A 25,742-nucleotide genomic window follows, 5' to 3' on the forward strand; every position below is an offset into this window, starting at 1 on the left:
TTTCTTTGTTAACCGCTCAACACAGAATAGCCACATGTGTGCACTCCCTCGGTAACGGTTTGGAGAAAATATCCTTTCCATTTTATTCAGCCATGTTCAAATGTATTCTTCATACTATAAAATAATGCCACAGAATTCTAAGCAACTCATCTGCTAAATGAACTAGTGTAGCCCACAGCCATTTGGCATAGCCAGATCAGAGTCTAACAAGGACAACTCAGAGTATGCTATTCTGTTCTTCTGAAATAGACTACATTTTCTTCATGTTTCTTTAGACTGGTCTAAAATAAATAATGGATTTATTGTGATGGTGTAGGCTATATTAAATGTATTTAGAGTTGTGATTAAATGTAGATGTTCCAAAAGGTCTGCATCAGTGGCTTGTAGACTATGTGTGGAAGCCAGGAGATGCTAAACGTGTTTGTTAATTAAATTGTAAATTACTGTGAGAACAGCAGTTATTTGCTTGACAATCTCCGGCTGACAAAATACTACCAAGCATGGTTGGTAGATGCTTTCACATCACTCAAGATGGCTGTTGAGTGTCTCGTCTCTTATGTTGCCTGAGAGTTAAAAGTCCCTGAAAGACCAAGGGATCGAACAGCATGAATATGGGCATTTGGGCTCAGGTTTGTTTTGGTTCAGAAAGGGAGAAGAGGCGGTTTGAACAGAAGGGTCAGCAGAAGAGACATGATAGAAAGTGTAGGGAGAAATAATGAGGGTTGATACACAAAATCGTGGGAAAGTTTTGTGGGGTCCCTAAGCCGTCTTCTTGACCACGTGGATGAAGTAGCAGGGGGCCTGGCTCTGGCCGGGGTTGTAGGTCTTGAAGTCGCCGTAGACACTGTGCTCACACTTCCCGTGGAAGGCTCCCGTCAGGATCTCTTTGAAGTTGTCAATACGGTGAGGGTAATAGGACAGGCGGAATTTGCTGAGGGAACACAGACACGAGGCATAAAACGGGGATCACACTCTCCTAGCCAACAAGAACAAAATTAACAAATATAAAATGGAATTAAGATTTTAAACTTCAATGTAAAATAATACTGGACTAAATTATGAATTTGGTTGGAGGCAAGTAATCTCATTTACTGGGTCATTTATCTCACGTGGTAAGTTGCAAGTGCCTACTGGGTAAAGATAGCCATTCAACATGTTTTGAAAAGAGAAAAACAGAACATCGCGCTCCATTGCAAAGGTGTAAGGTTGTCAATATATTTGACCGCATCTTAATGTGCTCATGACAAGTTTTACAATGCATTATGAATACATCTTAAAGCTAATGATATAAGTAGTTGTACCTGAGTTCGGGGGAACTCTGTGGGCCCTCTGGCACCTGTACGGTGTAGTCCAGGGTGATCATGTGAGGCTTGTTGTCGACCCACAGCACAGAGGTGGTGATGTCCTGAGTAAGATCACTCTGAAAAATGACAGGCGCGCACACACACACACAAAAACAATGGTGGTTAGCCACAAAACAGTATGGATAAGGACATGCATACAGCATAATACCGATGCATGGATGCAAACACTAGCATGTAAGAGAACTCATTACATTTTATTATGACTACAGTATATTGGTGTAAAATAGTACAGAAGACAACTGTTACCCTTCAGTGGCCAATATAGCGGCATAAACAAAATGTTGATAGCAAGGTGGTACTGCTAACTAATCACGTAAAAATAAGGATGCTGTTGCTATGGATCTACAAGACGTTGGGCGCTGACACTGGGACCTTTTCCATAAATGGGGGCGAATTTGCTTAACCTGTTGGGGATAGGGGGCAGTATTTGCATGGTCGGATAAAAAAAACGTACCCGATTTAATCTGGTTACTACTCCTGCCCAGTAACTAGAATATGCATATAATTAGTAGATTTGGATAGAAAACACCCTCAAGTTTCTAAAACTGTTTGAATGGTGTCTGAGTATAACAGAACTCATATGGCAGTCAAAACCCTGAGACAAATCCTAACAGGAAATGGAAATCTGATGTGGGGAAATCACTTCAAACATTTGCCATTGAAACACACAGGGGCTTATTAATCATTTAGCACTTCCTAAGGCTTCCACTAGATGTCGACAGTCTTTACAAAGTGGTTTGAGTCTGCTATGGTACAAACCGATCCAAAGAGGCTGTGGAACTTGGTCACAGGGGGAGGGCCATTTACTACAATGACGCCCATGGCTACCCTCCCCTTTTGAAACGTTTAGTAAGACAATGCAATCGTCCGCCTTGAATATTATTGAAGCTCTGGTTGAAAAAGGCCCTAAAGAGTTATGTTATACAATGTTTGACATGTTTGAACGAACTTAAATATATATTTTTTGCACATTCGTGACGACAAGTCCCGCGCACTACGGTACATTTTGAGTAGCCTTCGGAACGTGCTAACAAGAAGGAACTATTGGGACATAAATTAACTTTTTCGAACAAAACTACATTTGTTGTGGACCTGGGATTCCTGGAAGTGCCTTCTGATGAAGATAATCAAAGGTAAAGGAATATTTACAATAGTATTTTTGATGGTTGATGGTTCCAAGATGGAGCTAACATGAATCGCCTAGCCTATTTTTCTGAGCATACCACGTCGTTTATTGCAAAGTGTGATTTCCCAGTAAAGTTATTTTTAAATCTGGCAAAGCGGTAGCATTCACGAGAAGTTAATCTATAATTCTTTGAATGACAATATTACATTTTAACAATGTTTTCGAATAGTAATTTTGTAAATTGTAGCGCTCATTCACCGGAAGCATTTGACGGAAAAGATTTTCTGAACGTCACGCGCCGATGTAAAATGCTGTTTTTATATATAAATATGAACTTTATCGAACAAAAAATGCATGTATTGTGTAACATGATGTCCTAGGAGTGTCATCTGATGAAGATTGTCAAAGGTTAGTGCTGCATTTAGCTGTGTTTTGGGTATTTGTGATGCATCTAGTTGCTTTGAAAATGGCTGTGTGATTATTTCTGGCTGGTTACTCTAACATAATCTAATGTTTTGCTTTTGCTGTAAAGCCTTTTTGAAATCGGACAACGTGGTTCGATTCAGGAGAGGTGTATCTATAAAACGGTGTAAAATAGTCATATGTTTGAGAAATTGAAGTTAATAGCATTTATGAGGTTTTTTATTTCACGCGACGCGATTCCACTGGCTGTTGACTAGGGTGGGACTTGCCCAGACAGGTTTTAAGGATTGTTTACCTGACCGTATTCATAGGCTGCACTTTACCAGACTTTAAGAACGAGTGAGTAACTTTGAAAGCAAGTGCATACATTTTTAAGCAGGCCTAAGAAATAAAATCATTGTAGATCCCAGTCTACTTCTATCAGGGCATTGAGTTCAATGAAATCTGCATCTACTTTCCTGCACTCTCTCTGAAATTGTTTTCATTGCAAAGAAGACAATATCCGGCAGGCTTTAGGGAGATTTATGCCTAAAGCTCATCTGCTGGCCACTTTTGGCAGGAATAGCATCCCCATAAATTACTGTGTCCGAATTACTTCTTCCTCAAGCAGTAAATGCACTGATAGCACTCCCACATAAGCCAATGGTTCTCAACCTACTTTAGGTTACTCAACCCCCCAGTACCCCCTCATGTGATCCCGAGTGGCGAAGCGGTCTAAAGCACTGCATCTCAGTGCTAGAGGCGTCACTACAGACGCCTTGTCTGTAGGCTGTATCACAACCGGCCGTGATTGGGAGTCCCATAGGGCAGCGCACAATTGGCCCAGCATTGTCCGGGTTAGGGTTTCGCCGAGGTAGGCCGTCACTGTTAAATAAGAATTAGTTCTTAACTGACTTTATGTGCAACTGATGCAGAGGCATTTATGATTCTTCAAGTACATCCTGCGGATAGGCCAGGTAACCCCCAGGGGTACTAGTATCCAAGGTTGAGAACCGCCGACATAGGCTTTCACCGACCAAACACTTTTCACCTTTTAAACACAGACAGCTTCAGTTTCTTGCACTTCATAATTTGTGAAAAACGAAGTAACATTTCCTCATGTATTACATTTTCCTGAGCAACAAGGCTCGGCATAAACTGTGTTAAAATCAGAATGGCAATGTGGGCTAGTGATTGCGTAAGTGGTGCAATAGCACTTTACCTTGGGAACTATTCCAAGAGATATGTTTATTTTGAAGGGAGTGAAAGTTTACAGACAGGAATACTAAAGCTGCAATATTCCAAGGGAATCCTGTTGTGATTATTATCGTTTCCCCTTGACATGCGGTCATTATACATACATACAGTATCAGTCAAAAGTTCGAACATACCTACTCATTCAATGGTTTTTCTTTATTTTTTTAAACTATTTTCTAAATTATAGAATAATAGTGATATAAAAATTATGAAATAACACATGGAATCATGTAGTAACCAGAAAAGTGTTAAACAAATCAAAACATGTTTTATATTTGAGATTCTTCAAAGTAACCACCCTTTGCCTTAATGCCAAGCGTGTGCAAAGTGGTCATCCTCTCCACCAGCTTCACCTGGAATGCTTTTCCAACCATCTTGAAGGACTTCCCACATATGCTGAGCACTTGATGGCTGCTTTTCCTTCACTCTGCGGTCCAACTCATCCCAAACCATCTCAATTGGGTTGAGGTTGGGTGATTGTGGAGGCCAGGTAATATGATTCAGCACTCCATCACTCTCTTTGGTCAAATAGCCCTTACATAGCCTGGAGGTGTGTTGGGTCATTGTCCTATTGAAAAACAAATGATAGTCCCACAACGTGCAAACCAGATGTGACGGCGTATCGCTGCAGAATGCTGTGGTAGCCATGCTGGTTAAGTGTGCCTTGAATTCTAAATTAATCAGTGTCACAAGCAAAGCACCCTGACATCACACCTCCTCCTCCATGATTCACGTGGGAAAAACGCATGCGGAGATCATCCGTTCCCCTACTCTGGTCTCACAAAGACACGGTGGTTGGAACAAAAAAATCTAACATTTGGACTCATCAGACCAAAGGACAGATTTCCACCGGTCTAAAAGGCCACTGTTCATGTTTCTTGGCCCAAGCAAGTCTCTTCTTATTGGTGTCCTTTAGTGGTGGTTTCTTTGCAGCAATTTGACCATGAAGGCCTGATTCACACAGTCTCATCTGAACAGTTGAGTTTGAGATGTGTCTGTTATGTGAACTCTGAAGCATTTATTTGGGCTGCAAGCTGAGGTGCAACGTATCCCCTGCACCAGCAGTAACTCTGGGTCTTCCTTTCCTGTGGCGGTCCTCATGAGAGGCAGTTTCATCATAGCACTTGATGGTTTTTGCAACTGCACTTGAAGAAACTTTCAAAGTTCTTGAAATGTTCCGAATTGACTGACCTTCATGTTTTAAAGTAATGGTCATTTCCCTTTGCTTATTTAAGCTGTTCATGCCATAATATGGACTATCTTCTGAATACCACAAATAGGGCTATCTTCTGAATACCACCCCATACCTTGTCACAAGGATTGTCTCAAACGCTGATTGTCTCAAACGCTCAAAAAGATAAGACAATACTTTGCAGCCGTCTTCATCGACCTGGCAAAGGCTCGACTCTGTCAATCACCGCATTCTTATCAGCAGACTCAACAGCCTTGGTTTATCAAATGACTGCCTCGCCTGGTTCACCAACTACTTCTCAGAGTTCAGTGTGTCATATCGGAGGGCCTGTTTGGACCTCTGGCAGTCTATGGGGGTGCCACAGGGTTCAATTCTCAGGCCGACTCTTCTCTGTATACATCAATGCGGTCACTCCTGCTGCTGGTGATTCTCTGAACCACCTCTACGCAGACAATCTGTATACTTCAGGCCCTTCTTTGGACACTTAAACCTCCAGACGAGCTTCAATGCCATACAACACTCCTGTGTCCTTCAACTGCTTTTAAATGCTAGTGAAACTAAATGCATGCTCTTCAACTGATCGCTGCCCGCACCCACCCACCTGTCTAGCATCACTATTCTGGATTGTTCTGACTTAGACTATGTGGACAACTACAAATACCTAGGTGTCTGGTTAGACTAAACTCTCCAGACTCAGATTAAGCATCTCCAATCCAAAATTAAATCTAGAATCGGCATCCTATTTTGCAACAAAGCATCCTTCACTCATGCTGCCAAACATACCCTCATAAAACTGACTTCCCTACCGATCCTTGACTTCGGCGATGTCATTTACAAAGTAGCCTCCAACACTATTCAGCAAACTGGATGTAATCTATCACAGTGCCATCCGTTGTCACCAAAGCCCCATAATACTACCCACCACTGCGACCTGTATGCTCTTGTTGGCTGGCCCTCGCTTCATATTCGTCACCAAACCCACTGGCTCCAGGTCATCTATAAGTCTTTGCTAGTTAAAGCCCCACCTTATCTCAGCTCACTGGTCACCATAGCGGCACCCATCCATAGCACGCGCTCCAGCAGGTATTTTTCACTGGTCATCCCCAAAGCCAACTTCTCCTTTGGCCGCCTTTCCTCCCACTTCTCTGCTGCCAAAGACTTGAAGAAATTGCAAATTCTCTTTTCTTTTTTTTTTTTAAATCACTGAATCTGGAGACTCGTATCTCCCTCACTAACTTTAAGCATCAGCTGTCAAAGTAGATTACTGATCATTGCACCTGTATACAGCCCATCCAACAACCTCATCCCCACATTGTTATATTCTTTGCTCCTTTGCACCCCAGTATTTCTACTTGCACATTCACCTTCTGCACATCTATCACTCCAGTGTTTAAGTGCTAAATTGTAATTATTTCACCACTATGGCCTATTTATTGCTTTACCTCCCTAATCTTATTACATTTACACACACTGTATATAGACTTTTCTATTGTGTTATTGACTGTATGTTTGCTTATCCCATGTGTAACTCATGTTTGTGTCACACTGCTTTGCTTTATCTTTCCAGGTCGCAGTTGTAAATGAGAACTTGTACTCAACTGGCCTACCTGGTTAAATAAAAAAATGAAAAACGCATTAAGGAAAAAAAATACCCCAAATTTACTTAAGGCACACCTGTTATTTGAAATGCATTTCCAGGTGACTACCTCATAAAGCTGGTTGAGATAATGTAAAGAGTTTGATGCATTGATGACAGCTTTGCAATGTGGCTACTTTGAAAAATCTAAAATATATTTATTTGTTGAACACTTTTTGGTTACTACATGATTCCATGTGTGTTATTTCATAATTTTGATGTCTTCACAAGTAGTAAAAAATAAAGAAAAACCCTGGAATGAGTAGGTGTGTCCAAACTTGACTGGTACTGTGTGTGTGTGTGTGTGTGTGTGTGTGTGTGTGTGTGTGTGTGTGTGTGTGTGTGTGTGTGTGTATATAAATAATACACCGGATAGGTTCAGTGAAACGTGTTGTTTTACAGGGTCAGCCATAGTAGTACAGCACTCTTAGAGCAAATTAGGGTTAAGTGCTTTGCTCAAGGGCACATAAACAGATTTTTCCCCTTGACGGTGATACATGCCACCCCCCCCAAAATCAACAAATTAACTAAATAAAAGGGTAGGTAACTTGATAGAGAGATTAGATGGAAGAACAGAATGGTTTGTCAGGACAGAGCGACAAACTAATATGGACAGATGGATTGACAGACATGCCAACCACTGCTGATACGTATTGTAGTATCTGCATGCAACGTTCCTCAAACGTTTGTTTTTATTTAGTACCTTGTAGTAGATGTTCTTGCCTTGGGGCGCTCGGCCTGTCTCCAGAATATAGTCGTAGTTACGGTGGTCGATGATTAGGATGCCCCCTGGTCTCACCATGCTGGCGATATTCTGCAGGGCTAACTTCTGATCACTCTGGTCCCCTGGGATAGACAAAACACCAATACATCTTAACCACAAAACAATAAATATACTGCTACTGCCAAAAAATATATATAATACATTTTATCTTTCAAGACACTCAAGGACATCTTACATTAAAAGTAGGTCTACATAAAATCAAAAAACAAGTGCATCAAATCAAATTTTAATGTCACATGCGCCGAATAGAACAGGTGAAATCCTTACTTACAAGCCCTTAACCAACACCAGCTCAAGAAATAGAGTTAAGAAAATATTTACTAAATAAACAAGTTTTTTTATATAAAGTTACAAGAAAATAACATAACAATAACCAGGATATTACACGGGGTACCAGTACCGAGTCAATGTGCGGGGGTACAGGTTAGTCGGGGTAACTTATACATGTAGGTAGGGGTAAAGTGGGGTCAATGTAAATAGTCCGGGTGGCCATTTGATGAATTGTTCAGCATTCTTATGACTTGGGGGTAGAAGCTGTTAAGGAGCCATTTGGACCTAGACTTTGCGATCCGGTACCGCTTGCCGTGCAGTAGCAGAGAACAGTCCATGGCTTGAGTGACTGGAGTCTTCAACATTTTTTGGGGCCTTACTCTGACACCACCTAGTATACAGGTCCTGGATGGCAGGAAGCTTGGCCCCAGTGATATACTGGGCCGGTACACACTACCCTCTGTAGCGCCTTTTTATTCCAACTTTATTTAACCCGGTAGGCTAGTTGAGAACATGTTCTCATTTGCAACATACAACCTGGCCAAGATAAAGCATAGCAATTCGACACATACAACAATACAGTTACATGTGGAATAAACAGTTACATGTGGAATAAACAGAGTCAATAATACAGTAAAAGAAAACAAAGAGTCTATATACAGTGAGTGCAAATGAGGCAAGAAAAGAGTTAAGGCAATAAATAGGCCATGGTGGTGAAGTAATTACAATATAGCAATTAAACACTGGAATGGTAGATGTGCAGAAGATGAATGTGCAAGTAGGGATACTGGGGTGCAAAGGAGCAAGAAATAAATAAATACAGTATGGGGATGAGGTAGGTAGATAGATGGGCTGTTTACAGATGGGCTATAAACAGGTGCAGTGATCTGTGAGCTGCTCTGACAGCTGTTGCTTAAAGCTAGTGAGGCAGATACGAGTCTCCAGCTTCAGAGATTTTGCAGTTCGTTCCAGTCATTGGCAGCAGAGAACTGGAAGGAAACACGACCAAAGGAGGAATTGGCTTTGGGGGTGACCAGTGAGATATACCTGCTGGAGCGCGTGCTACCAGTGGGTGCTGCTATGGTGACCAGTGAGCCGAGATAAGGCGGGGCTTTACCTAGCAAAGACTTGTAGATGACCTGTAGCCAGTGGGTTTGGCGACGGGTATGAAGCGAGGGAAAACCAACGAGAGCGCACAGGTCGCAATCCAATTTGTTGAGCAGAGTGTTTGAGGCTATTTTATAGATGACATCACCGAAGTCGAGGATGGGTAGGATGGCATGTTTGGCAGCATGAGTGAAGGATGCTTCGTTGCAATATAGGAAGCCGATTGTAGATTTAATTTTTGATTGGAGATGCTTAATGTGAGTCTGGAAGGAGAGTTTACAGTCTAACCAGACACCTAGGTATTTGTAGTTGTCCACGTATTCTAAGTCAGAGCCGTCCAGAGTAGTGATGCTGGACGGGCGGGCAGGTGCGGGCAGTGATCGATTGAATAGCATGCATTTAGTTTTACTTGCGTTTAACCTGGTGTGGTATAGGGGGCAGTATTTTCACGGACGGATAAAAAACGTACCCGATTTAATCTGGTTACTACTCCTGCCCAGAAACTAGAATATGCATGTAATTAGTAGATTTGGATAGAAAACACTCTAAAGTTTCTAAAACTGTTTGAATGGTGTCTGAGTATAACAGAACTCATATGGCAGGCCAAAACCTGAGAAGATTCCATGCAGGAAGTGCCCTGTCTGACAATTTGTTGTCCTTCTGTTGCATCTCTATCGACATTACAGCATCTGTGCTGTAACGTGACACTTTCTAAGGCTTCCATTGGCTCTCTAAAGCCGCCAGAAAGTGGAATGGGGTGTCTGCTGTCTCTGGGCAAAGTACAGCAGCAGAGTTTGTAAGTGGTCAGCCTGGGGACAGAGACTGAGATGCGCATTCACGAGACTTCGCCATTTTTTTCTTTCAGCCTTTGAATGAATACAACGTTGCCCGGTTGGAATATTATCGCTATTTTACGAGAAAAGTAGCATAAAATTTGATTTTAAACAGCGTTTGACATGCTTCTAAGTACGGTAATGGAATATTTTGAATTTTTTTGTCACGAAATGCGCTCGTGTGTAACCCTTCGGATAGTGACCTGAACGCACGAACAAAACAGCGGTATTTGGATTAGGTTGTCCCAAACTTGGTGGGTGTCAAATTAGCTAGCCGTGATGGCCGAGCTATGTACTCAGAATATTGCAAAATGTGCTTTCGCCGAAAAGCTATTTTAAAAATCGGACATAGCGATTACATAAAGGAGTTCTGTATCTATAATTCTTAAAATAATTATGTATTTTGTCAACGTTTATCGTGGGTAATTTAGTAAATTCACCGGAAGTTTTCGGTGGGTATGCTAGTTCTGAACATCACATGCTAATGTAAAAAGTTGGTTTTTGATATAAATAAGAACTTGATTGAACAAAACATGCATGTATTGTATAACATAATGTCCTAGGAGTGTCATCTGATGAAGATCAAAGGTTAGTGCTGCATTTAGCTGTGTTTTGGGTATATGTGATGCATGCTAGTTGCTTGGAAATGGCTGTGTGGTTTTTGTGTCTATGTAGTCTCCTAACATAATCTAATGTTTTGCTTTCGCTGTAAAGCCTTTTGGAAAATCGGACAACGTGGTTCGATTCAGGAGAAGTGTATCTATAAAATGGTGTAAAATAATTCAAAGTTCTCAAACATAGGACTATGACATTGTGGTTTTAAATTTGGCGCTCTGATTTGTCACTGGCTGTTGAATAGTGTGGGACGATTTCGTCCCACCTCCCCTAGAGAGGTTAAGAGCAGTTGGAGGCCACGGAAGGAGAGTTGTATGGCATTGAAGCTCGTCTGGAGGTTAGTTAACCTCTCTGGCGCATGTGGGACGAACTCGTCCCACCTACGTAACAGCCACTGAAATCCAGTGGCGCGATTTTTGAATCGTTAGAAATACTATTACTTCAATTTCTCAAACATATGACTATTTTACAGCTATTTAAAGACAAGAATCTCGTTAATCTAACCCCACTGTCCGATTTCAAAAAGGCTTTACAACGAAAGCAAAACATTAGATTATGTCAGCAGAGTGCCCAGCCAGAAATAATCAGACACCCATTTTTCAAGCTAGCATATCATGTCACATAAACCCAAACCACAGCTAAATGCAGCACTAACCTTTTATGATCTTCATCAGATGACACACCTAGGACATTGTGTTATACAATACATGCATGTCTGTTCAATCAAGTTCATATTTATATCAAAAAACAGCTTTTTACATTAGCATGTGACGTTCAGAAAAAGCATAACCCCCGCAAACTTCCGGGGAATTTACTAACAGTTTGCTAAATTACTCACGATAAACTTCACAAAAAGAATAACAATTATTTTAAGAATTATAGATACATTACTCCTCTATGCACTCGATATGTCCGATTTTAAAATAGCTTTTCGGATGAAACACATTTTGCAATAATCTAAGTACATAGCCCGGCATCACAGGGCTAGCTATTTAGACACCCACCCAGGTCAGCCTCCACCAAAATCACATTTCCTTTAAGAAAAATGTTCTTACCTTGCTTGTTCTTCGTCAGAATACACTGCCAGGACTTCTACTTCAATAACAAATGTTGGTTTGGTCCCAAATAATCCATCGTTATATCCAAACAGCGACGTTTTGTTCGTGAGTTCTAGACACTATCAGAATGCTACATCACGGTCTCGCACATTGGCGTGACAAAATTTCTAAATATTCCATTACCGTACTTCGAAGCATGTCAACCGCTGTTTAAAACCAATTTTTATGCCATTTATCTCGTAGAAAAGCGCTAATATTCCAACCGGGAATATGCATTGAGCCTAAACAGCCGAATTAAATTTCTCCTCAGGAGCGAATCGTGCACGCGCCTCATTCAAAGGTCCTCTGAGCCGCCACTTACCAAAGGCGATAATGTGTTTCAGCCTGAGGCTGCCTCGTCAACCTTCAGGTATTTCCCGGGTTCTGAGAGCCTATCGGAGCCCTGGGAATTGTCACGTTACAGCTAAGATCCTTACTTTTCAATAAACAGATGCAAGACGCACGACTCCTTGTCAGACAGGGTACTTCCTGCATGAAACCTTGTCAGGTTTTTGCCTGCCATAGGAGTTCTGTTATACTCACAGACACCATTCAAACAGTTTTAGAAAATTCAGAGTGTTTTCTATCCAAACCTGAACAATAATATGCATATTCTAGCTTCTGAGTTGGTGTAGGAGGCAGTTAAAAATGGGCACATATTTTTTCCAAAATTCTCAATACTGCCCCCTATCCCAAACAGGTTAACAGTGTCCAAAGAGGGGCCAGAAGTATACAGAATGGTGTCATCTGCGTAGAAGTGGATCAGAGAATCAACAACAGCAAGAGCAACATCATTGATGTATACAGAGAAGAGTCGGCCCGAGAATTGAACCCCGTGGCACCCCCATAGAGACTGCTAGAGGTCCGGACAACAGGCCCTCCGATTTGACACACTGAACTCTATCAGAGAAGTAGTTGGTAAACCAGGCGAGGCAATCATTTGAGAAACCAAGGCTGTTGAGTCTGCCAATAAGAATGTGGTGACTGACAAAGTCGAAAGCCTTGGCCAGGTCGATTAATACGGCTGCACAGTAATGTATCTTATCGATGGCGGTTATGACGTTTAGAACCTTGAGCATGGCTGAGGTGCACCCATGACCAGCTCTGAAACCAGATTGCATAGCGGAGAAGGTTCGGTGGGTTTCGAAATGGTTGGTAATTTGTTTGTTAACTTGGCTTTCGAAGATCTTAGAAAGACAGGGTAGGATAGGTCTGTAGCAGTTTGGGTCTACAGTGTCACCCCCTTTGAAGAGGGGGATGACCGCGGCAGCTTTCCAATCTTTGGGAATCTCAGACGATACGAAAGAGAGGTTGAACAGGCTAGTAATAGGGGTTGCAACAATTTCGGCAGAGGATTTTAGAAAGAGAGGGTCCAGATAGTCTTGCCCGGCTGATTTGTAAGGGTCCAGATTTTGCAGCTCTTTCAGAACATCAGCTATCTGGATTTGGGTGAAGGATAAATGGTGGGGCTTTGGCGGGTTGCTGTGGAGGGTCCCGGGCAGTTGACCGGGGTAGGGGTAGCCAGGTGGAAAGCATGGCCAGCCGTAGAGAAATGCTTATTGAAATTCTCAATTACAGTGGATTTAATCGGTGGTAACATTGTTTCCTGGCCTCAGAGCAGTGGGCAGCTGGGAAGAGGTGGTTTTATTCTCCATGGACTTTAGTGTCCCAGAACTTTTTTGAGTTAGTACTACAGGATGCAAATTTCTGTTTGAAAAAAACTAGCCTTAGCTTTCCTAACTGCCTGTGTATATTTGATCCTAACTTCCCTGAAAAGTTGCATATCACGGGGGCAATTCGATGCTAATGCAGAACGCCACAGGATGTTTTTGTGCTGGTCAAGGGGAGACAGGTCTAACCTTACGGTTAGATGCCGAGCAGTTGCCATACCAGGCGGTGATGCAACCGGTCAGGATGCTCTCAATGGTGCAGCTGTAGAAACTTTTGAGGATCTGGGGACCAATGTCAAATCTTTTCAGTCTCCTGAGGGGGAAAAGGGGTTGTCGTGCCCTCTTCATGACTGTCTTGATGTGTTTGGACCACGATTGATTCTTTGTGATGTGGACAGCAAGGAACTTGAATGGGGGTGTGTACGGCCCTCCTTTTCCTGTAGTCCAAGATCTTCTTTGTCCTGCCCCAATTGAGGGAGAGGTTGTTGTCCTGGCACCACACTGCCAGGTCTCTGACCTCCTCCATATAGGCTGTTTCATCGTTGTCGGTGATAAGGCCTACCACTGTTGTCGTCAGCAAACTTGATGGTGGTGTTGGAGTCATGGGTGAACAGGGAGTACAGGATGGGACTATGCACACACCCCAGTTGCCTACCCTTACCACCTGAGGGAGACCCGTCAGGAAGTCCAGGATCCAGTTGCAGAGGGAGGCGTTTAGTCCCAGGGTCCTTAACTTAGTGATGAGCTTTGTGGGCACTATGGTGTTGACCACTGAGCTGTAGTCAATAAATAGCATTCTCACATAGGTGTTCCTCTGGTCCAGGTGGAAAGGGCAGAGGAGTGCAATTTGAGTGGGTCTAGGGTTTCCTTCATGATGGTGTTGTGAGCCCCGATTGGCCTTTCAAAACACTTCATGGCTACCGACGTGAGTGCCACAGGGCGGTAATCATTTAGGGAGGTTACCTTCGCTTTCTTGGGCACAGGGACTATGTTGGTCTGTTTGAAACATGTAGGTATTACAGACTCAGTCAGGGAGAGGTTGAAAATGTCAGTTGGTCCACGCATGCTTTGAGAACAAGTCCTGGTAATGCATCTGGCCCCGCGGCCTTGTGAATGTTGACCTGTTTAAAGGTTTTGCTCACATTGGCTACAGAGAACGTGATCACAGTCGTCCGGGAACTGCTGGTGCGCTCATTCATACTTCAGTGTTGCTTGCCTCGAAGCGAGCATTAGAAGGCATTTACCTTGTCTGGTAGGCTTGCGTCACTGGGTTTGTCTTTGTAGTCTGTAATAGTTTGCAAGCCCTGCCACATCAGACAAGCATCAGAGCTGGTGTAGTAGTATTCAATCTTAGTCCTGTACTGATGCTTTGCCTGTTTGATGGTTGGTCTGAGAGCATAGCGGGATCCAGAATAGTGCCCCGCTCCTTGAAAGCGGCAGCTCTAGCCTTTAGCTCGGTGCGGATGTTGCCTGTAATCCATGGCTTCTGGTTGGGATATGTACGTACGGTCACTGTGGGGATGACGTCGCCGATGCACTTCTTGATGAAGCCAGTCAGTGCTAGCAAACAGTCCTGTAGCGTAGCATCCACGTCATCTGACCACTTCCGTATTGAGCGAGTCACTGGTAGTTCGTGCTTACAAGCAAAAACTAAAGCAGGAATCGGGAGGATATAATTATGGTCAGATTTGCCAAATGGAGAGCGAGGGAGCGCTTTGAATGAGTCTCTGTGTGGAGTAAAGGCGGTCTAGAGTTTTTTTTCCTCTAGTTGCACACGTGACATGCTGGTAGAAATTAGGTAAAACAGATGTTTGTTTGCTTATGGCCTTATACAGCTCATTGAGTGAGGTCTTAGTGCCAGCATCTGTTTGTGGCGGTAAGTAAACAGCTACGAATAATATAGATGAGAACTCTCGGTAGATAGTGTGGTCTACAGCTAATCATGAGGTATTCTACCTCAGGCGAGCAATACCTCGAGACTTCTTTAATATTAGACATCGGTGGTTTACCTACTCGCCGGTGAAGGCATCCGGCCGTCCTCCCCTTTTCTCTCTGTCTTTTCTTCACGCAGATGACAGGTATCTGGGCCTGGTCTTGACAAAGCAGGTTATCCTTTGCGTCGGACTCATTAAAGAAAAAGTCTTTCTCCAGTTTGAGGTGAGTAATGGCTGTTCTGATGTCCAGGGGCTATTTTCGGTCCTTGGACGGTAGCAGCAACATTATGTCCAAAATGAGTTACAAAACGTGCGAAAAAATGTAATAAAAAAAATACCAGTTGGTTAGGAGCCCGTAAAACGGCAGACATCACCTCCAGCGCCATTATCAAAAGTGCAATTTAAAATCAAAGGGCAAGACAAAACAGGATAGATAAAAATAGGGAGGGGTTGGGTACAGGATACAAACCCGGTTTATGGTAAGGGTTTAGGTTTAGGCGTTAGGTCTGGGAATAGGATACGGAACTGGTTTAGGGTAAGGGTTTGGGGGGAAACGGTTAAGGCACTGAAGGAAGGGTAGACAGAGTCAATCATGGACCATAGGCTTTCTTGAAGAGGTGGTTTTTTTTAATGAGATGACTGTCTCTGCATGTCGTATGTGTGGGGAGTGCATTACTTGTATACTGTTACTAGCACTTATACTGTTATAACGGAACTATCAATTATTACTTGCAAGGTCAGATATCATCCCGGTCCTGCAAAGCTACACAATGTGCAGGCTTTCGTTCCAGCCCAACACAGAAGGGACAATAATAAAGTACCAAGAACTTCAAAGAGTGCACAAATACGTTACTTGTGGGTCCAAAATCAGTTAGGTAATGACAATACTGGCTGCCTGCCCGTCACTCACCTTTGAAGTCTGGCAAGTGAGCGAAGGAGTTTCCCAGGCAGATGACTGCATCAAACCCATTTCCTGGCTTCTGCACATCTTCTGTTAGCGTCAGCCAGTTGGCCTCCTCGATCACTGGAGGAGGGTAAGGAAAAAGAGGAACAAAATTAAGAAATTATATTTAGGACTAGAGTATTTTCTTTGACATCTTCCCTCCTAGTTTAATACCAATTAGGAAAGCTGAGGAATTGTGTTAGCTCTGCCTAAGCTTTAGCTCAGCGGGCTAACAAATAGAGATGTTAGCGGCTAACCGTTAATCAGGGTCTATAGGGCTATTTGCATAATTGTGTGGAGTTAAACTGCAGCGTGTGTATTTTCGTTAGTCATCATGCATCTTATCACACACCCACAGCATACAGAGCCTACCACCTGTCAGACAGCGCAAGAGTTGCTCCTCAAAAAGTCTGTAGGCTACTGGAGTGAAACCTGCTTTTGTAAGCCTAGTTATTGCACAACAAATAATTCTCAAGTCAAACTTTATGTCACATGCACTGAATACAACAGGTGTAGACCTTACCGTGAAAGAACTCAACTCTTTCTTGAACTGCAATGCTTTAAAATTATAAATTAACACAAAATAACAATAAAGAGGCTATATACAATTCTAAACGCAATCACGTGTTAAAAACTTGCAACCACGATTAAAAAGAAGCCATTTATTTCTGAACTCTGAATTAAAGCGCACCTCCCATTCACCATTCAGGTGTATAGGCTATAGCCTGCCTACTGTTGACTATCAAAGTGTCACCCACCACTTTGCAATGTGATCTTGTAGTATAATTGTTTGAAACCTGAATGTTTTACTTTACTTCAAATAATGAGGCATGTCTTGCCTTGCGAAAATCCACCCGTAAAAATGTGGATGCAATTATTTTATAAGACTTCCTCATGCCATTAACAGCATTTCTCTCCTGTTCTACATAGCAACTTTCTTTCGTTGTCCAGAAGCCAAAGGCACAATCCTAGTCATATTGACAATGCATTATAGTTCTTGCTTTTAGATTCCCCCTCTTTCTAAGTTTTTAACTGAGATTTTAATCTTGGTCACAACTGTTCGTATTAGGTTAAGAACGGTGTTTTCCCCAAATTGCCTTTTGGCAAATGTTTGGAAATTAAGTTTTATTAGCTGCTTCATTACAGGACTTGCATATTCAATAATAGGCTATAGCCTTTTGAACAGTAAGACAATAGGCTTGCTATTGTTGCATGTTTCCATTAAGCTCTTAATGAAAAAATGTCCAGTCCTTGTATGCATGCTTAGTATCAGAAAGGAAGAGGCAAAGCGAGAAGTTTCACTCGACAAAATCTGTCCAAAACAAACCCATATTATTTTGGGCCTAAGCTTGTCGCCTGCCTTCCCACCTTGGGCCGACTCCCATTGTTAAGGCGGAAACATAAGCATCTCATCATTATATACAGATCTCTAATAGTATTTTCTGTTGGTCACGTCCTTTTACTGTTTGGAAAAAATGTTACTGTTTGTTGACCAGTTAAATGAAGGTTAGTTAGTCAGTCAGGCGGCAGCAAAATTGACCGAAATGTGTATCCCTACTAACAAAGCATTGTTGCGCAGAGGAGACCCAGATTTGAATCTATCAGACTACTCACCCCACTGGTCAAAGGCACGCTCTTTTCTTCTCTCCCACCTTTCCTTCAGGGCGTACTTGAGCATTTTGTCGCTGGCGTCCACGCTCGTCATCGTAAATCCCTCCTCCACCAACATGATGGAGTCCACGCTGCAATAAATCAAAACCATTGATGTTGGGTTTTGAACAAATTATTTGCTTATGTAAGCTTCAAGGAGAAGTTCAGGTGTGGAAATTGTTGTAGAAACGCATTATGATAAACATTCAACATTTGGCAGTAACAAAACCACAGGCCTATATGAAGTTGGCTAGCTTTGTGCTAAACTAAGCTAGCGTCAGCCATCTAGTCCCTAAATGGTCCTAAGCTAAACTATCACTGTTTTTGTTGGGTGTGTCATTCATTTCAGTGTGTTGCTAAGGTTAAAGGCAAACAGTCGACGAAAAATGAATAACAAACACCTTACAAATGATGACCAAAATGTATAGTGACACCTGCAACAGGTTTGTTAAAGCCAATGCTCATACATTTTAGTGGACCGCGAACACACTATAGAAACATTTGTGAATGGGGTGGACCTGTGGTCAAGCTTTTGCTGAGCTGGCTGAGTCTGAGCTGAGTGTGTGCCAATTTTTTTCCATAGTAGACCGTTGCGACACAAATCGAAACAGCATTGGCAGTTAAATTAGTCACACTCACTGTATCATTGGTTGAGAAGAGGGATTTAGTACTCCAATGACAAAACAACTAGATGGTTTGCTATGGCAGAACATTCCAAAAGTCCCAAATAGCATATAGCAGACACTCCTAAATAATCCAGTTCCACCAGCCATGTTTACTATGGGAGATACCAGGGCACACTTGCGAGGGTGCAACCAAACTCAAAAGGTCTACTGCACTACTCTGCCGGTATGTTCATATGACCATGGATTTCTCCTTGGAAATTAGGATAATTCTACAACTGCCACACGGTTCGCTATGTGAATTAGAACGTGTGTTAGGGCCATAACTCAAATTAGCTCAGTAGAAGAGTACACCAGATAGTGACTACTGTACAAACCAACCGGATATCAAGTGTAGCAATGATACAATGATTAGGCTAACACATTGTCTGGACTTAGCCAGTCAAAATCTTTTCCAATTCATCTACTTACTAATCATGGATTTCAGCGGCCCCATGGTCAGAGCTACTGCAGTTGACGAGACGTGAAAAGACAATCAACTCCTCTGTTTTCTATACAATATACACAACCCTGACACTTATGTAGGCTTTTGCATTGACGATCACGTCTTTGCCAATGCAATATGCATTTACATTTAAGTCATTTAGCAGACGCTCTTATCCAGAGCGACTTACAGTAGTGAATGCGTACATTTCATGCATTTTTTTTTTTGTACTGGCCCCCGTGGGAATCGAACCCACAACCCTGGCGTTGCACACACCATGCTGGCGTTGCAAACACCATGCTATAGCAACTGAGCCACAGGGAAGCTGCCTTTGTTTCCAATAATCTATGGTCTATTCAACAATGGCAACAACCGAATGCTGGATGTAAGAAGTTTACAATGTTTGGAAAAACATGTTGATGACTAGCAGCTTCCCAGATTATATGACCTCCAAAAACAGATACACACTATCTGTGGGGAGGAAAAACAGTCAAGACACACCACTATCAGGCCAATATTGGTGCAAAGCACTGAGTCACTTTTGCCCAGTAAACACTCTTACAGAAGGTTTAGATGGGCTATTCCAACTTGATGTGCTGGACAGGCTATTCCAACCTCAACTTTTACTTTTTTCATGGGTGTGAGTAGCCCCATTTGCCCAACCAATCTGAAAACAGCTCCACATTTTACCCCTGCTTGAGTGAACATTTGGTATGTGGCATTGAAGTGGTACAGCTAAAAGGAGCTGCTAAAAGTAAAGTAACTGCAGTGGACGGCAACCTGCTGTTGCTTTTGTGTTATTTCGGAGAACATCTTTTAGTCTTTTTAAGAGTTATGTTTCATAACTTAAACGTGCCTATAATTCTGTAGACTATGCCCTGAACAGGGACCCATAATAAAAACAAACATCTCTTCACAGGTAGCAAGTTGGTCCTTATTGTGTAAGAAAATACACAAATTTACTATAATTTAAAAAAAATCAAGGTGTATGCTTTATGCCTTCTAGGTGTAATCCCAAAACTGCTGATAGGGTTATTATGATAGTAAGCACTAGTAGGCATCAAGGTATGCAAAACATGTATACCCTGCTTTCTGAAGTGACCCAAATAGCAGCAGTTTGCAACTGAGCATTTGTCGGTAATATGGGTTCCATTCACACAGTATTTTGTGCTAATCCATATCCAAAACAAATCCAGTGTTGAGTAAATGTGGGAAAGGTTCATTTGGGAGAAAAAAAATTGCAGTTCTCAACGCGGAGCAGATTTTCTTAACAATGCATACATTTCCGCAGAATAAAATTGTTTTTCATTCGTTGGAGGCTGTCCTATCTAGCCAATACACACGACGTTTTTTTTGTGGAAGCGTACATTGCATAAAAAGCAGGTGGTAACTAATGGAATATTTCAGCAACTGCAATCAAGGCCTAGCCAAACGCTAGACACTAAAGAGACGATGCTACAAGCAATACGAACCACACGTAAATCTGAAAAGTTTGTTTAGAGCTCGATGTGTTATGTGCTTATTATAGGGATGTTTGCAGTGGCCTACGAGGGCCCACACGCTGTTGTGTACGGATACCTGTACAGTTCAGAAATACTAGCTGTATCGGTGACATGCCTACCCTGTGCCGCAGGCAACATCCAGTATCCTTTGCACATCGTGCTGTTTTAGCAGGGACACCACCCAGCTTTTGTATTCTTCGGTTCTACTCCGCGTGTCTCCGATGTACAGCTGCCACACCTTTGCTGCTTTTCCGTCGGCATATTGATCAGGAAGCCCCACGGAAGCAACGCCGAGAGAACGCGTCCGAAAAACACTGTCGACTGACATTCTGTATCTTCAGGGATCACACTGACTGCTACTTTGTGCAGAAATATAAAATTCTAGACAACTGGAATATTTATGAAAATAGTGAGGCACGTATTATATATTGGATATCCGTATTTTTATATCTAGCCTTTCTCCAAGTCTTAACCGTGTTATTATTATTTATACTAGCCAAGAGATAAACTGGAAGCGAAACTTTAGCCCAATGAGACTCCTGTATACTCACGCCTTCTTTCTGATTGGACACGGCGTAGTCCTCACGTCAACATTGAGGAGTTCAATTAATGTCCGGGCATCTCCTGGTGCTGGTGAGCGGGTTAGCATTGATTGCATTCGATTTGGAACCGGGCTGCCACTTTTCAAATGCAAAAAGTAATGCTTATGATAAAAAAAGGGGTTATCTGCATTAATGAAAACAAGTTTGAAAATGTGAAGATACATTTAATGGAAAAAATATGTATTTTTATGAAGGAAGCATAATTTTGCCTTGTTGACATGTCTGAGAGGCTCAGATTACTGTTCGATTTGAGGAGGCGCTCCTCACTCACCGCTGTTCATGTCGCGGGCCATATCCCGGTGCACTACGGCACAGGTTAATAGAACTCCCTCAATCGTATGAGGTGATGAAACATGGATCAAAATTCTCCGCCCTAAATCTAGTATTTCATGAGTTGTATGAAAGTAAAACAGATGTTGAGGCCGCTGAATGAAAGTGTGTTTAATGTTGAATTTAAGTGAAACATTTGAGTGAAACATTTATTTGTAGCCTATTATAGTGCTAAGCAATTAACAATACAATTGCAATCAAGAACTGATGCAACAAGTAGTTTTTCAAAGTCCACAATACACAAACTATGTAGGCCTAACCACTATAAAACGTTTTCAATTACACCATTTGTCTATTTGACGTGAGTTTTTTTTAGTAGTCTGCAAAAATTTACAGCACGACATTAAATTGTTTATGGGGCAGGTTTTCTCTACACCCCCAACTGTGTGTAGGAAAGTAGACACCTCCTATGCTGATTGGCCAGTAGACTTCATCACAGACCCTCCACCCTCTGGTTCAGGCAGATCCAGTACTATCCAGGCCAGGGTACGGTGTTGGGTAGGTTACTTTCTAAATGTAATAAGTTACAGTTACTAGTTACCTGTCCAAAATTTGTATCTGTAACATTATCTGATTACATTCAGTTACTTTTAGATTACATTCCCCTTAAGAGGCATTAGAAGAAGACACAAATGTATGTTACCAATTGAATGACATCTATTGCAGGATAAATCAATGTTAAAGTTTACATAGCTGGCCATATATGGATGTTCAATTTTACTTTATGGGTTGGTTATGTAGGCTTCTTCTAACCCATAGCTTTCTTCTACATATAATAATATGATTAAATTACATCTTTACGTTAATATTTGTATTTGTATTTATTAGAGATACCCATTAGCTGCTGCCAAGGCAGCAGCTACTCTTCCTAATATGTTCATGGGGTCCAAACATATCAAATATATATATATATATATCTTATATATATGTCCAAAAATTGATGTAGCAACCTCAGATTGCCCCTTTAACTCTATCAAAAGTGTGCAAATTTGAGCATGTCTCCATTGACCTATGTATTTTTTTTTTTCAGCATGAATTAGATTGAGCAATAAAAAAATAAAAACTTTTATTACGTAGGCTGGGATCCAGACTATGCATCTGTTGCAAGAGCGCATTCTTCACTGGCTGTCCACTGGTTTAAAAAATAATGATTGATAAGCAGCAACCTGTTGAGGACAGACGTTCCGCTAGCGGAACCCCTAGCCAACAGCCAATGGCATCGCACGGCGCGAAATACAAAACCAACTAAAATACCACAATTCAATTTTCTCAAACAATCAACTATTTTACACCATTTTAAAGATAAGACTCTCGTTAATCTAACCACATTGTCCGATTTCAAAAAGGCTTCACAGCGAAAGCAAAACATTAGATTATGTTAGGAGAGTACATAGACACAAATAATCACACAGCCATTTTCCAAGCAAGCATATATGTCACATAAACCAAAACCACAGCTAAATGCAGCACTAACCTTTGATGATCTTCATCTGATTACACTCCTAGGACATTATGTTATACAATACATTCATGTTTTGTTCAATCAAGTTCATATTTATATCAAAAACCAGCTTTTTACATTAGCATGTGATGTTCAGAACTAGCATACCCACCGAAAACTTCCGGTGAATTTACTAAATTACTTATGATAAACGTTGACAAAATACAAAACAATTATTATCCAATTCGATTGCTCCATCAGTAACCTTTCTTTTTACTCCATTTGACAGAAAGGGGAACACTTCCCCACACACAATCAGAAAGCAAACATTGTTTGCCTAAAACTATTAAAAGTATTTCTGTGGTTTTATGAGATAATACATTCATATTCTATCATATACTGTATGTATACTTGAACTTAACTAAACTGTATCTACTAGCTCAAGGCTTTGGGAGTAAAAGGCAGTTGAAGCACAGGCCAGTCCAAGCTGCGAGAGTAGGCTGATGCAAGTTTCCTTTCCAGTTTTTTCATCAACCTGACTGAGCTGGAATCTTTGGCTTAGTTAGTCACCTTGTGTGTGTGTGTGTGTGTGTGTGTGTGTGTGTGTGTGTGTGTGTATGTTTGTGTGTGTGTGTGTGAGAGAGAGATAATATGGATATTGCTGGCAGGATCAATGGCATTCAGCGTTGACAGAAAATATATCAATTTAAATGTTTTAATTGAATTTGGAAATGTAATATTCCCAGGTTTTGATGCAACACTCACAATGCAAATAGGAAGAATTAGAGACGGTTAATTTCTTGTCATATTCTTATTTTCCTGTCATATTCTCTTTTGCAAGTCTTTCTCTATTTTGTAGCCGATTATACAATTATCGAAAAAGAAAAGGATGTCATAGTGTGAGTCATTGTGTTATAGGCAACATCAGAATGACTAAGCACTTTTATTGCTGCCGGCTCATTGTTGATTTCTGTTACTAATGTGCTACTAGAAGGTGTGGCTGTTTGCCTGCTAAGGAGCTTCTGGTACAGTCATAAAAAACATGCCAAGATTAGTTTTTTTGTTGATAATCCATTTAAGATGGGGACTTAAAAAATATATACACTACCATTCAAAAGTTTGGGGTCACTTAGAAATGTCCTTGTTTTTGAAAGAAAAGCACATTTTTTGTCCATTAAAATAACATCAAATTGATCAGAAATACAGTGTAGACTGTTAATGTTGTAAAGGACTACTGTAGCTGGAAACGGCAGATTTTTTATGGAATATCTACATAGGCGTACAGAGGCCCATTATCAGCAACCATCACTCCTGTTGTTCCAATAGAACATTGTGTTAGCTAATCCAAGTTTATCATTTTAAAAGGCTAATTGGTCATTAGAAAACCATTTTGCAATTATGTTAGCATAGCTGAAAACTGTTGTCCTGATTTAAGAAGCAATAAAAGCATTTGTGGGTTTGATTACAGGCTCAAAATGGCCAGGAACAAAGACCTTTCTTCTGAAACCCGTCAGTCTATTCTTGTTCTGAGAAATGAAGGCTATTCCATGCGAGAAATTGCCAAGAAACTGAATATCTCGTACAACGCTGTGTACTACTCCCTTCACAGAAGAGCACAAACTTGCTTTAACCAGAATAGAAAGAGGAGTGTGAGGCCCCGGTGCACAACTGAGCAAGAGGATAAGTACATTAGGGTGTCTAATTTGAGAAACAGACGCCTCACAAGTCCTCAACTGGCAGCTTCATTAAATAGTATCCGCAAAACACCAATCTCAAAGTCAACAGTGAAGAGGCGACTCTGGGATGCTGGTCTTCTAGACAGAGTTGCAAAGAAAAAGCCATATCTCAGACTGGCCAATAAATAAAAAAAATTAAGATGGGCAAAACAACACAGACACTGGACAGAGGAACTCTGCCTAGAAGGCCAGCATCCAGGAGTCGCCTCTTCACTGTTGACGTTGAGACTGGTGTTTTGAGAGTACTATTTCATGAAGCTGCCTGTTGAGGACAAATAATGTAAAATGAGCGAGAAAAAGGCCATTCTTGAACATGGGGTGAGACATTGTTACTAGTTTGTAAATAAAGCCAGTTTGTTATTTAGAATGATTTATTTCTGTTTTTAGAGGGAGAAAAGCAAAAACCTACACTTACTTCATGGGTCTCCCAGTTGAGGCCAGCACAGGTATTGAACCGGCATCTGTAACAACACAGCTTGCACTGCCATGTAGTGTCTTAGACCATTGCACCACTCAGGTGCTGTACAACATGACCGGTCGGGAGTGGGGTACAGTACTACAGTAAGAGAAAAATAATCCTATCAAAATAAAATAATAAAAACCTTAGTGTAACAACAGTTTTAGTAAGTAGTACTGAAGTTGTGCACAATTATCAGTTTCTATTTAGGTTTATGTTGCCCATTCATTGTCAGTTAGAGACACAGTAGGAACCAAAAGCATAATCAGTGCTCTAACCCTTCCGCTGGTCTGGAGAAATGAAGTGGTGACGCAGGGTACCGTACTAAACCACAAATTACCTCTAAGTACCGCAGCATAATCACAAAACTTTTAGTGGAGCAACCACTATAGCTGGTAGATTTGACATCTCTTCCAGGCAGTGACAATAGGTATAGAGCCAGGGGAAATTCTGTCCCTATTGGATGCTGAGAAAGAGAGAGCTACTTCTCGTGCTTTGTCTTGGTAGAACCTGTGAGTCCATACTCAAGAATCTTTGGTCTAAAACTGGGGTGGGCAACTCCAGTCCTCGAGGGCCTGATTGGTTTCACACTTTCTCTCCATCCCTAGCAACACAGCTGAATAACCAAATTGCATTCTAAACTGAAGATCATGATTAGGTGATTATTGGAGTCAGGTGTGTTAGTTG

At 41.6% G+C, this 25,742-nt stretch overlaps 1 protein-coding gene across 1 annotated transcript; it reads right to left on the reverse strand.

Annotated features, from left to right (window-relative positions):
• Positions 1-407: 407 nt before the first annotated feature.
• gnmt (glycine N-methyltransferase) lies at positions 408-21,004 on the reverse strand. The gene is made up of 6 exons (XM_029766860.1): positions 20,609-21,004; positions 17,845-17,972; positions 16,198-16,311; positions 7,681-7,823; positions 1,302-1,420; positions 408-931 (listed from the first exon to the last, which is right to left on the reverse strand). The coding sequence occupies exons 1-6, from the start codon at positions 20,815-20,817 to the stop codon at positions 760-762; spliced, it is 885 nt and encodes a 294-aa protein (XP_029622720.1). The 5' UTR covers positions 20,818-21,004; the 3' UTR covers positions 408-759.
• Between the last annotated feature and the right edge of the window lie 4,738 nt (positions 21,005-25,742).

Source organism: Salmo trutta, chromosome 12, assembly GCF_901001165.1.
Source record: "Salmo trutta chromosome 12, fSalTru1.1, whole genome shotgun sequence".
NCBI classification, from domain to species: domain Eukaryota; kingdom Metazoa; phylum Chordata; class Actinopteri; order Salmoniformes; family Salmonidae; genus Salmo; species Salmo trutta.